This window comes from Ranitomeya imitator, chromosome 3 (assembly GCF_032444005.1).
Source record: "Ranitomeya imitator isolate aRanImi1 chromosome 3, aRanImi1.pri, whole genome shotgun sequence".
In the NCBI taxonomy this organism is placed as follows: Eukaryota; Metazoa; Chordata; class Amphibia; order Anura; family Dendrobatidae; genus Ranitomeya; species Ranitomeya imitator.
The window spans coordinates 90,415,737-90,428,570 of NC_091284.1; the positions used below are offsets into that span (position 1 = coordinate 90,415,737).

At 44.5% G+C, this 12,834-nt stretch overlaps 1 protein-coding gene across 7 annotated transcripts in view; it reads left to right on the forward strand.

Moving 5' to 3' along the window:
• The window catches only part of NCOR1 (nuclear receptor corepressor 1), a 197,346-nt gene that overhangs the window by 73,688 nt on the left and 110,824 nt on the right, over positions 1–12,834 (forward strand). For all 7 annotated transcript variants that reach the window (XM_069761106.1, XM_069761111.1, XM_069761107.1 and 4 more), the window contains exons 6-7: positions 1,589–1,702; positions 7,169–7,225. In XM_069761106.1, coding sequence (XP_069617207.1) covers positions 1,589–1,702; positions 7,169–7,225 — 171 coding nt within the window. The remainder of the gene's footprint in view (positions 1–1,588; positions 1,703–7,168; positions 7,226–12,834) is intronic.

Sequence of the window (12,834 nt, forward strand, 5' to 3'; positions counted from 1 at the left end):
TGGAATCATGGCTGCCAGAGATGCTGATCTGTTCACTGGTGTAAAGTCTTTATGGAATTAATGGTGACGTCCAGGGCTAGAATAATACGGGTTGTAAGTGGACCCTTTTACTGGTGAGATAAGTATCAATCTGTGACCAATGATTAGATTTCCTGGGATTCGAAAATGCAGCGTCTCTTTTGCTTGGATGAAATTTACACTGCAGCCAATCAGCTACTGGTGATTGACTGCAGCGCTCACTCATTGCTCGGTGATGAGCACAGAAATATACTGGTACCAGTCTGGAAGGAAATAGCTTTTTATTTTTTTATTCCATGAGCTATAATTATTTTGACATATTTAACTTTATTTTTTGACACAGCCGTATTAGGGCTTATTTGTTTGCAGAACAAGTTGTAATTGTAAGTGACCCTATTCCATTTACCATACAATGTACTTAAAAAAGGAGACAGAAAAATCCAAGCGGAATGAAATGGTAAAAAATAATGTAATGCCATAATTTTTAACTTTTTTGGAAGGAGGGGGTTAAGTTTTTGCGGCGTCCATTGTATGGTAAAAATGAACTGGCCATTTTGGTTTCTCTGGCCTGTACTACTATGGCCATACCAGATTTGTATAGATTGTGTCGACAAGTACTTCTGTCAGCGATGGGTAAATGGTTAAACGGCAGTGATCGGAGCTAGCTCTGGTCGCTGCTGTTACCAGCAGATGCTGGCTGTGTTCTACATCTTTATCCCAACTTACCTGTCCTGAGAACCCAACAATTGCTCAAAAAGATATCCTGCACTAGTGCATACACAGAGCGGTGCATGGGCTCAAACGTTCTATCGAACCCATGCTCAACTATGTGCGCCCAGGTGCTTGACAGTGACGGGTGTTATGGGCCAGATGGTAAGCGGCCATGGGTGCAGTCCTAGATTTGGAGATGTGGCGGGGTGGGGGGGGGGGGAGTGACGAGCGGTGACAGGGGCTCGGTGCGGACTGTCACTTCTGTAACATGTAAATCTAGAGGATGGCAAAAAGGTCAATAGTGTCTTAACAACCAGGTAAAAAGTCTGAATAAAAATGCACAACTGGCCTCCGCTGGTTGGGTTGTGTTCACACATAGTCTGCTGCAGATCCACAAGGAAGAAAACAGAAACAAATGGGTTAATCGGCGCTGCCGCAAAGACTGAGAAAACTGGAATCCAAGTATTGAGGTTTATATTTCAAAGTATTAAAACATCTTCTTCATCAGGACAGACCACGCTCGGCAGCAGCGCAGGTTCGCCTATTTGCTTCCGTTTTCTGCCTCGACTTCTGTATCGGGGACATGAAGTTCTTGTACCGGATCTGTACTCGAATTAGTCCTTCTGCATCCAGTGGGTAAACTGGATAATTTTCTGTCTGATAATTTTTCGTTAGTATTCGTGCACCCGTTCCATCCCTGGTTTATATGATGGTTCCCGCGGTTCTCTGTCACTGGGCAAACGTTGGACCAAAATCCAGGAGTGTGAACAAACTGTTGCTTCTCCATGTGACTAGACGCTGATTGGAGTTTTACGTTGGATGATGGAGATTTATTTTTTTCCCCTCTTATGTAACTTAGCAACAGCTTGAAGAAGAAGCAGCCAAACCTCCGGAGCCCGAGAAGCCCGTCTCCCCTCCACCTGTGGAGCAGAAACACCGCAGTATCGTCCAAATTATTTATGATGAGAACCGGGTAAGTGAGCACTTTATTTTCTACAACGCGTCCTGGACTTTTTTTTACTGCTGCTTGGTCTTTACCCCCTTTCTGACATCGGGCGTACATTTACACCGATGTCGGACTCCCTCCCTTTGATGTGGGCTCCGGCGCTGAGCCCACATCTTTCCGGGGACATGTCATCTGTTTTGAACAGCTGACATGTTCCCGCAATACCCTTGGGTGGAATCACGATCCACTCATGGCTATTAACCAGTTAAATGCCTCTGTCAAACTCTGACAGCGGCATTTAAATCACGCTCCCAGCAGTCACGCTGGAAATACGCACACCCGTGACCCGCGTCACGTGATCGTGGGTCACCGGTGTGTTGGCATGACAACCTGAGGTCTCCTGGAGATCTCTAAGGTTGTCATTGCAGGCTTGCTGTGAGCGCCACCCAGTGGTCGGCGCTCTTAGCATGTGAATAAATCTTCTATATAGAGGCGATCGGAGCATCGCCTCTATGTAGCAAAGCCAGTCAGGTTGTGGCTGCTTCTAGTCTCCTATGGAGACTATTGAAGCATGCCAAAAGTAAAAAGAAAATGTTTTTAAAAATATAAAAAAATAAGAAAAATATAAAAGTTGAAATCACTCCCCTTTCGCCCCATTCAAAATAAAACAATAAAAATAAAATCAAACCTACACATCGGTATCGTCGCGTTCAGAATCGCATAATCTATCAAGAAAAAAAAAAAGGATTAGCCTACTCGCTAAACGGCGTAGCGTGAAAAAAGTCAAACCGTCAGAATTACTTTTTTTGGTCGCCGCGACATTGCATTAAAATGCAATAATGGGCGATCAAAAGAACATATCAGCGCCAGAATTGTATCATTAAAAACGTCAGCTCGGCACGCAAAAAATAAACACTCACTCAACCCCAGATCACGAAAAATGGAGACGCTACGGGTAACGGAAATTTGTTAATTTTTTTTTTTTTTTTAAAACAAAGTTTGGAATTTTTTTTCACCACTTAGATAAAAAAGAACCTAGACATGTTTGAACTCGTGATGACCTGGAGAATCATAATGGCAGGTCAGTTTTGTCATTTAGTGAACCTAGTAAAAAAGCCAAATGAAAAACAAGTGTGGGACTGCACTTTCTTTTGCAATTTCACCGCACTTGGAATTTTTTAAAATCCGTTTTCTAGTACACGACATGGTAAAACCAATGGTGTCGTTTAAAACTACAACTCGTCCCGCAAAAAAACAAGCCTTCACATGGCCATATTGACAGAAAAATAAAAAAGTTATGGCTCCGGGAAGAAGGGGAGCGAAAACGCGAAACCGAAAAAAGCTCCAGGGGTTAATAACGTAGTAATTCTTCTTCATATTTTACACTTTTTATTCTCCTTGTGTCTATTCTTATCAGTTTTGCATTAACTTGACTGATTTATATATTTAAAAGGGTTTTCCAGCTTGGCCAAATTAATTTGGAAACGGCTAATTTGCCTAAAGAAGCAGTTCAGACTCTTGTGGGTCACGTGCTGGTCTCTCCTTCTTTTTCCAGCTTTGACCGCTGCAGCCAATCACTTGTTGCAGTGGATTATCAGGGATTTGGAACCAGAGCAGTAGGGGAAGGATAAGGGGAATATAGTTTATTTTCTGGTTTCAGAATATTTTCGGCAAAATAGCCTGTCTGGACGACCCGTTTTAATTGTAGAAGGATGTGTGCAATTTGTGGCTGGTCCTAGCGCTGTAATTGGAGCAGATGGATTAGAATAATCTGTGTATAAACGATTGCGCCCGTGATGTCGCCCCCATTGTCCGGCTCCCCAACCGCAGCGCTGCTTCATTTCCTGTGGTTGATTTAGCAGTATTTCGGCTCTGGTTGTGTTGGCTGCTGCTTTTGTTGATTTCCCAGTTGGGTTGAGCTGCCGGTTATACACATGATGTTGGATTTTTTAGGACTGCACTTTAAATGTGTGGTTTCCAGCATTTGTTTGAGTGAGATTGAAAGCCTGCTCTTATGGAACAGCGGCTGACAATAAAGCCTAGCAACCAGTTGGAGAAAAGCAGACTTCTGCAAGACTTGAAGCTTTCCTTACTTTATAAGAATGCATATAGGTGTGACAAACGTTTAAGGAAAAATGAAAAAACAAAAACACTGAATTTACTTTGACACATTCATTCATTCATTCATTCATTCATTCATTCATTCATTCATTCATGGCATATTGCCACAATCCCTCAGGTCTCAATCCCAATGAGGATTTGGGGATTTTACTGGGAAAAACAATCTAATCTTCATATTGAAGGACGTCTTCTGAGGTGTCTTGGCGGCTTCTCTCCTAAACCATCTGTCACATTTAGAAAGGGGAAACCGATCAGGGATCTTGTCGTTCAGAGCTATATCACCCCGCCTTAAAGTGAAGGGACCTGGTTGGATAATGGGCCCGTACGTACATTTTAGATGTGCCCATTGCAGTTTCTGGATTTTTTGGTGCACATGGGACTGTATTTTGGTACTTTAAAGTGCACCTTGTGATTATACTCAATAATCTTTGTTGATGCACTTTTTGACTCCCGATCTTGATTGAGGTCGTCATTTTAGGCACATTTGTGTTACAGGATGACCGTGGGGTGCACTGTGCGTTCCAAGGTCTTTTGGGTATTGTATTTCCCGTGCATGCAATTTGGTGATTGTGGAGCGCATGACGCCTTCCGCGCCTCTTAGTACACCGGATCTGATCTATTACACTTCCTCAAGATGGCGGCGCCCATCGCTGCATGCCGCGTACATCATCCTTGTGGCCAGAGAGATGCACTTCTGCATACAGCAGAAATTACAGTCTCCGAAGCTCTGACACAGGCAGGGTTACAAAGGAGTTCTGTAATGACAGCCATGGGGGTCATCAGCTGATCCTGGGCTGTCATGACCACCCATCTGGGACCCGCGATCATGTCACAGGCGCGTCACTGGGCAGACGTACTGACATGCTCGCTAGTGATGAGCAAATATACTCGTTACTCGAGATTTCCCAAGCACGCTCGGGGGTCTTCCCGAGTATTTTTTAGAGCTCGGAGATTTAGTTTTTCTTGCCGCAGCTGAATGATTTACATCTGTTAGCCAGCATACGTACATGTGGGGATTGCCTGGTTGCTAGGGAATCCCCACATGTAATCAAGCTGGCTAGTAGCTGTAAATCATCCAGCTGCAGCAATAAAAACTAAAACTCCGAGCACTAAAAAATACTCTGAGGACCCCGAAGCATGCTCGAGAAATCTTGAGTAACGAGTACATTCGCTCATCACTAATGCTCACACATCAGCGGATGTTAAATCCTGCTGTCAGAGATTGATAGCGGCATTTAACAGGTTAACATTTGCAGGCAGCTCCACTCCACCTGCGATTGTTAGCGGTAGGTCCTGGCTTTAATACTTAGCCATCATCTACTGGGTATGGGGCGAGCTCGCTGCGTGAGCCCACTCCATATACCCGCTTCTGACATGCGATGTGTATATGCGGTGGATGTCCTAAAGGGAATCTGTCAACCCTGTAGGATCAACCCTCCTAAGCCATCTATATGTAGGTTATGGAAAGTTACATAAAGGGATACCTTTATATCCATGATTCATTAACTGACTCCAGAGAAATCCACGTTTTCTTATATGTAAATGAGCTTAAAGCTATGGGTCCTACACAAAACTCTGAGAATCTGTCTCCAGAGATTACGTTACATGAAGGGAGACAATTGCCAGGTATATAGGTAGACACTTTGCCTGCGTTTCTGCTGACATCAGTTTAAGACGTACTTTACAGCAGCAATATTGACCGTAGACCATCAGAGTCTGGCGCTGAATCCTGGATTTATGTTATTTGTGTAGAGGTCATTGTACAGTGAGGAGAGCTGTTACCACATATTGGGAGCGTTGGCTCTATTATAATCACATAAAAAATGTTATTTTTATAAAAGTATTCTTGAAATCTTGCAATCTTTGCTCTCTTTGTAAAACTTTTGCGATAGACTGATGTTCCCAGTTCTGTACAGATTACTTCTCAGCAGTGATATCGCTGTGATCACTGGCAGGATTAGTATGACAAGTAAGGCTACTTTCACACATTAGGTTTTCGCCGTCAGGCTCAATCCGGCTAAATTTAATGAAAACGGATCCGGCGAATGTTGCCGCCAGATCCGTGTTTTTCCCCATAGACTTGTATTAGTGCCGGATTGCGTCGGATGACCGTGTGTTTTGTCTGGTTTTCGCCGGATCCGGCAAATCTACCGTTTCTGGAAAAACGCCAATAGCAACGTTTTTTGTTTCCGGCGAAAAAGCCAGAAGCGCCGGATCCGGTGGAAGCCTATGGGAGCTGGATGGTGCTGGATCTGGAAAATAACGGATTCCGGCACTGGATTCCATTTTTTTAAACTGAGCATGCTCCAATTTTTTTTTATCTAATTATCTGGATATGCTAGTCGGATCCGTCGAAAAAACTGATCCTTCGCATCAGTTTTTCACAATCTGCACCGGATCCGGTTTTTCTAACATTCACCGGTGATTGTACCTGATGCAAAATACTTGATGTGTGAAAGTAGCCACACATTTTATAAAGTGTCTTGAATGTCTTGATCCTTATTCTCCTTCTTGATTGATGTCCTTGCCAGTACTTGTTGTACTGAGAGGGTTGACATTCAGGCAGAGCGGGCATGTGAACAGCGAGGAGACTGTGACTAGTCCCCTTTCTCTCATCACCACCCCCTCTCGGCGCCGCCCCCCTCGGCACCGCCCCCCTCTCATCACCGCCCCCTCTCAGCGCCGCCCCTCTCATGCCCTTCTCATCACTGCCCCTTCTCATCACTGCCCCCTCTTGGCACCGCCCCTCTCATCACTGTCCCCTCTCGGCACCGTCCCCTCTCGGCACCGTCCCCTCTCGGCACGGCACCATCCCCTCTCGGCACCGTCCCCTCTCTGCACCGTCCCCTCTCTGCACCGTCCCCTCTCTGCACCGTCCCCTCTCTGCACCGTCCCCTCTCGGCACCGTCCCCTCTCGGCACCGTCCCCTCTCGGCACCGCCCCCTCTCATCACCGCCCCCTCTCGGCACCGCCCCTCTCATCACTGCCCCCCTCTCGGCGCCGCCCCTCTCTCTGCACCTTCCCCTCTCAGCAGCGGCCTTTTGAGAACTGAACACAGCAGTACTAGAACTTCAATTTCTCCATCCTCGTAAGAGTAGCGCTTTAATCAGGGGAATATCTACACGGATAGTTATGCACCTTATAGAAAGCTGGAAGTTTAATTTCCAAGATTTTGATTACTTGTTCTCTTTAAACTTAATAACTTGACTAAAACAAGGGGTCATTGTTCAATCCTATGTTTTTATGTTTCTTTAGAGTAGTAGTCCATTGTGGTGTGTAAGCCCTCCACTTTTTCTTTGCGCTATTAAATTCCCCTGTATCTTGTTTAGATTTTGCTTTCTCTTAAAGATCCAATACTATTGTATCTTGCAGAAAAAAGCAGAGGAAGCGCATAAGATTTTAGAAGGTCTTGGGCCAAAAGTAGAGCTGGTAAGTACTGTCTGATGTTGTCGTTTACTATTCTGCGGCTCGCTGTAGTACCGCTCGTAGTTTAGATTTATTATGAATTTCATTCTCACAATTCTGTGTCTTTTTAATACCCTCTAGCTGTCAGAAGGTTTCTAAATATGGTATTAGTGGTATTTCTGTATAGGCACTTGTCCCCCAATAAAATAGATCCTTTTTTTTGTAGTGATCCAAAGTGGCAGTCCTGAGAGTTCCAGCCTAGAATCCAAGAATCTATATGCAAATCAGCCTGGAAGTGCACTGGGGGTGCATGTGTGCACTTGGATATAGCCGACAAAGTGCATTATCACACCTCCAATGTTTTTCAGCCTGATTTATATAAGACTTGTGCTGCATTCCTCATGACTAGCACAACCAGTCCAAGCTTGTGAAAAGCCTACCCAACTATACCACTACTCTCATATGTAATAAACTAAGCTAAAAATCTGTCCTGGACGCCACGTCACCACTGCAGTTATTGGGCTTCCTTCACTTTTTGTCTGCATGAGAAACCTTTAAAGGAAGCTTACCACCATGAAAATCTGTAGGCAATATGTTTTGGGACAGGTGGAGCTGAGCAGGTTGATAAATAGCTTTGTGAGAAAAGACTCGGTATAACCTGTGTTTACAGCATTTAAAGCTTTGCACTTTCTTAGACTTTTGGTCCAGTGGGCGGTCCTGTCAGTGATTGACAGCTGTATAAGTGTGCATACAGAGAGAACTATCAGTCACTGATAGGACCGCCCACTGGACCAAAAAATCCCAGAGAGAGCAGAGCTGTAAGGCTATGTACATACGTTGCGGATTAGGCTTAGGAATTTCTGGTGCGGATTCTGCCTCTCCTGGAAGAAAACGCACCTGCGGATTTGTCGCGTTTTTTGTGCGTTTTTGCTGCGTTTTTCTTGCGGATTTGCTGCATTTACCCCTGCTGTTTTCTCTAATGGAATGGGTACAAACACGCTGCAGATTCACAAAAAAGTGACATGCTACTTCTTTTAAACCGCAGCGTTTCCTCAGCGGATTTTCCGCACCAGTAGCACAGCATTTTTTTTTCTCATAGATTTACATTGTACTGTAAATCAATTGCGGATCTGCAGTGTTTCTGCACTGCAAAAAACGCTGCGGATCCGCAGAGAACCCGCAACGTGTGCACATACCCTAAATGATGAAAACACTGGTTATACTGTTCTTTGTCTTCATGCGCGCCGCTCTGGTGGTTCTCCAGCTGTTTGTGACATGCTGGATCGCTCCAGAGTTTGCTGGGTGATCCCAAAGTCACAACTCAATGTAAGTCTTTGAGAGTCAGAACAAGGCCAGAACAAGGCTCTCCTTGACCTACACTGAGAGCTTGTGACCGTTACCTCTGTAGTCCAGTCAGCCAGAAGCTGGCGAACCGGGAGCAGAGCGGCGCTGGGAATAGCAGAAGATTTCTATTGGTAAGCGTAAGGTCAGGGTCAGAGAACTTTGATAAGTAGCACCACTCCAGTGGGCAACCCTTGTAAAGTTAGATTATCCAAAGGGTTTTTTTGTACATTGAGTGCTGTAGTCACTCTACTGATCAGTTATGAGGCAAAGCTCTGGATTATTGTCATCTAATGAAGTAACATTAACGCACGCACGCACGCACGCACCAATTAAATGCTAGTTTCATTGCACTTTCCCAGTTGGAAACTCTTGCCACAGGACGGTGGCTGACATGGACAGTAATGATTAGCTAAGGAAAATGGGGATCTTCTTGTTTTTAAGGATCCTCTTAGTAAATCATCTGTGTCACTGTAAGGCTACATTCACACAACCGTATTATCAGTTTGGGTGCTCTCTGTGTAAAAATTTGGCGCCACTGGGACCAAAGTTATCCAATAGGACTGTTCAGATTTTTTTCATGGACCAAATGTTCACGTGAAAAAAAATAAATCACAAAATGATCTATACTCTTCCATAGTTTGGATGAGACTCGCCTATTAAAGTCTCCAGGTGCACACAAAAAAAATTGGATCCCGTACAGATCCGCCATATAGCGATTCTGTAACATAAGAAATTGACAATACAGATGGAAACTCATTTTGTTTTTTTCTGGATGAAAATAGGACAATTTTTTTGTTGTACGCCCGTGTGAACTTAACCCCTTCATGACCCAGCCTATTTTGACCTTAAAGACCTTGCCATTTTTTGCAATTCTGACCAGTGTCCCTTTATGAGGTAATAACTCAGGAACGCTTCAACGGATCCTAGCGGTTCTGAGTTTGTTTTTTCGTGACATATTGGGCTTCATGTTAGTGGTAAATTTAGGTCAATAAATTCTGCGTTTATTTGTGATAAAAACGGAAATTTGGCGAAAATTTTGAAAATTTCGCAATTTTCACATTTTTAATTTTTATTCTGTTAAACTAGAGAGTTATGTGACACAAAATAGTTAATAAATAACATTTCCCACATGTATACTTTACATCAGCACAATTTTGGAAACAAAATTTTTTTTTGCTAGGAAGTTATAAGGGTTAAAATTTGACCAGCGATTTCTCATTTTTACAACGAAATTTACAAAACCATTTTTTTAGGGACCACTTCACATTTGAAGTCAGTTTGAGGGGTCTATATGGCTGAAAATACCCAAAAGTGACACCATTCTAAAAACTGCACCCCTCAAGGTACTCAAAACCACATTCAAGAAGTTTATTAACCCTTCAGGTGCTTCACAGCAGCAGAAGCAACATGGAAGGAAAAAATGAACATTTAACTTTTTAGTCACAAAAATTATTTTTTAGCAACAATTTTTTTATTTTCCCAATGGTAAAAGGAGAAACTGAACCACGAAAGTTGTTGTCCAATTTGTCCTGAGTACGCTGATACCTCATATGTGGGGGTAAACCACTGTTTGGGCGCACGGCAGGGCTTGGAAGGGAAGGAGCGCCATTTGACTTTTTGAATAAAAAATTTGCTCCACTCTTTAGCGGACACCATGTCACGTTTGGAGAGCCCCCGTGTGCCTAAAAATTGGAGCTCCCCCACAAGTGACCCCATTTTGGAAACTAGACGCCCCAAGGAACTTATCTAGATGCATAGTGAGCACTTTGAACCTCCAGGTGCTTCACAAATTGATCCGTAAAAATGAAAAAGTACTTTTTTTTCACAAAAAAATTCTTTTAGCCTCAATTTTTTCATTTTCACATGGGCAACAGGATAAAATGTATCCTAAAATTTGTTGGGCAATTTCTCCTGAGTACACCAATACCTCACATGTGGGCAGGGGTGGATTAAGGGTAGCCAGGGCCCCGGGCTGTTCACACACTGTGGGCCCCCCCGGTCATGTGATGGGGGTCATGTGACGGGGGTCATGTGACGGGGGGTCATGATATACCCGAACCAGATTATTCCAGAAAAAGGGCCGGGCCCTACTCTACTGTAACCTAGGAAATATTTGTTAAAATCTGCAATACAATTTAGGTATATCTTGACCAATAATATCACATACAAGGGACAAATACCACTGCACCATTTCCAGACCACATATTACCATACCTCCCAACTTTTGAAGTTGGGAAAGAGGGACACCCATTTAGCACTGCTGATCACACTGTTCATAAAGAATAATTATAAAAAAAAATATGGCCACACAGTGCTCGATACTGTATAATGGCCACACAGTGCTCCATACTGTATAATGACCCCACATGACCACATGATGCTCAATACTGTATAATGGCCACACATGATGTTCAATACTGTATAATGACCCCACATGATGCTCAATACTGTATAATGGCCCCACATGATGCTCAATACTGTATAATGGCCCCACATGATGCTCAATACTGTATAATGACCCCACATGATGCTCAATAATGTATAATGGCCCCACATGATGCTCAATACTGTATAATGACCCCACATGATGCTCAATACTGTATAATGGCCACACATGATGCTCCATACTGTATAGTGACTGCACATGATGCTCCATACTGTATAATGACCGCACATGATGCTCAATACTGTATAATGGCCACACATGATGCTCCATACTGTATAATGGCCACACATGATGCTCCATACTGTATAATGACCGCACATGATGCTCTATACTGTATAATGACCACACATGATGCTCCATATTGTATAATGACCGCACATGATGCTCCATAATGGCCACACATGATGCTCCTTACTGTATAATGACCGCATATGATGCTCCATACTGCATAATAGCCGCACATGATGCTCCATACTGTATAATGACTGCACATGATGCTCCATACTGTATAATGACTGCACATGATGCTCCATACTGTATAATGGCCACACATGATGCTCCATACTGTATAATGACCGCACATGATGTTCCATACTGTATAATAGCCGCACATGATGCTCCATACTGTATAATGACCGCACATGAGGCTCCATACTGTATAATGACCGCACATGATGTTCCATACTGTATAATAGCCGCACATGATGCTCCATACTGTATAATGACTGCACATCATGCTCCATACTGTATAATGACCGCACATGATGCTCCATACTGTATAATGACCGCACATGATGCTCCATACTGTATAATGACCACACATGATGCTCCATGGTGTATAATGACCGCACATGATGCTCCATACTGTATAATGGCCACACATGATTCTCCATACTGTATAATGACCGCACATGATGCTCAATAATACTGTATAATGACCGCACATGATGCTCCATACTGTATAATGGCCACACATGATGCTCTATACAGTATATTGGCCGCACATGATAATGGCCACACATAGCTACTCCTACACACGCGGCTGCGCTCCGTAAACTTTGCATACACGGCTCCGCTCCGTACACACGGCTCCACTCCATACATCTCATACACACACGGCTCCGCTCCGTACACATTCAGCTCCGCTCCATACACCTCATACACGGCTCTGCTCCATACACCTCATACACACACGGCTCTGCTCCATACACCTCATACACGGCTCCGCTCCATACACCTCATACACACACGGCTCCGCTCCATACATCTCGTACACACGGCACTACTCCGTACACCTCATACACACACCGCTCCGCTCCATACACATTGCACACACTGCTCCGCATACCTTGCACACACACAGCTCCGCTGCGTACACCTCATACACATACGGCTCCTCTCCATACATCTCGTACACACACGGCACTATTCCGTACACCTCATACACATGTGGCTGTGCTCCATACACCTCATACACACGCGGCTGTGCTCCGTACACCTCGTACACACGCGGCAGTGCTCCGTACACCTCGTACACACGGCTCCGCTCCGTACACCTCGTACACATGGCTCCGTACACCTCTTACACACGACTCCGCTCCGTGCACCTTGTACACATGCGGCTGTGCTCCGTACACCTCTTACACACGACTCCGCTCCGTACACCTCGTACACACGCGGCTGCGCTCCGTACACCTCGTACACACGCGGCTGTGCTCCGTACACCTCGTACACACGACTCCACTCCGTACACCTTTCACATGCTGCTCCGCTCCGTACACCTCGTACACACGCGGCTGTGCTCCGTACACCTCGTACACACGCGGCTGTGCTCCGTACACCT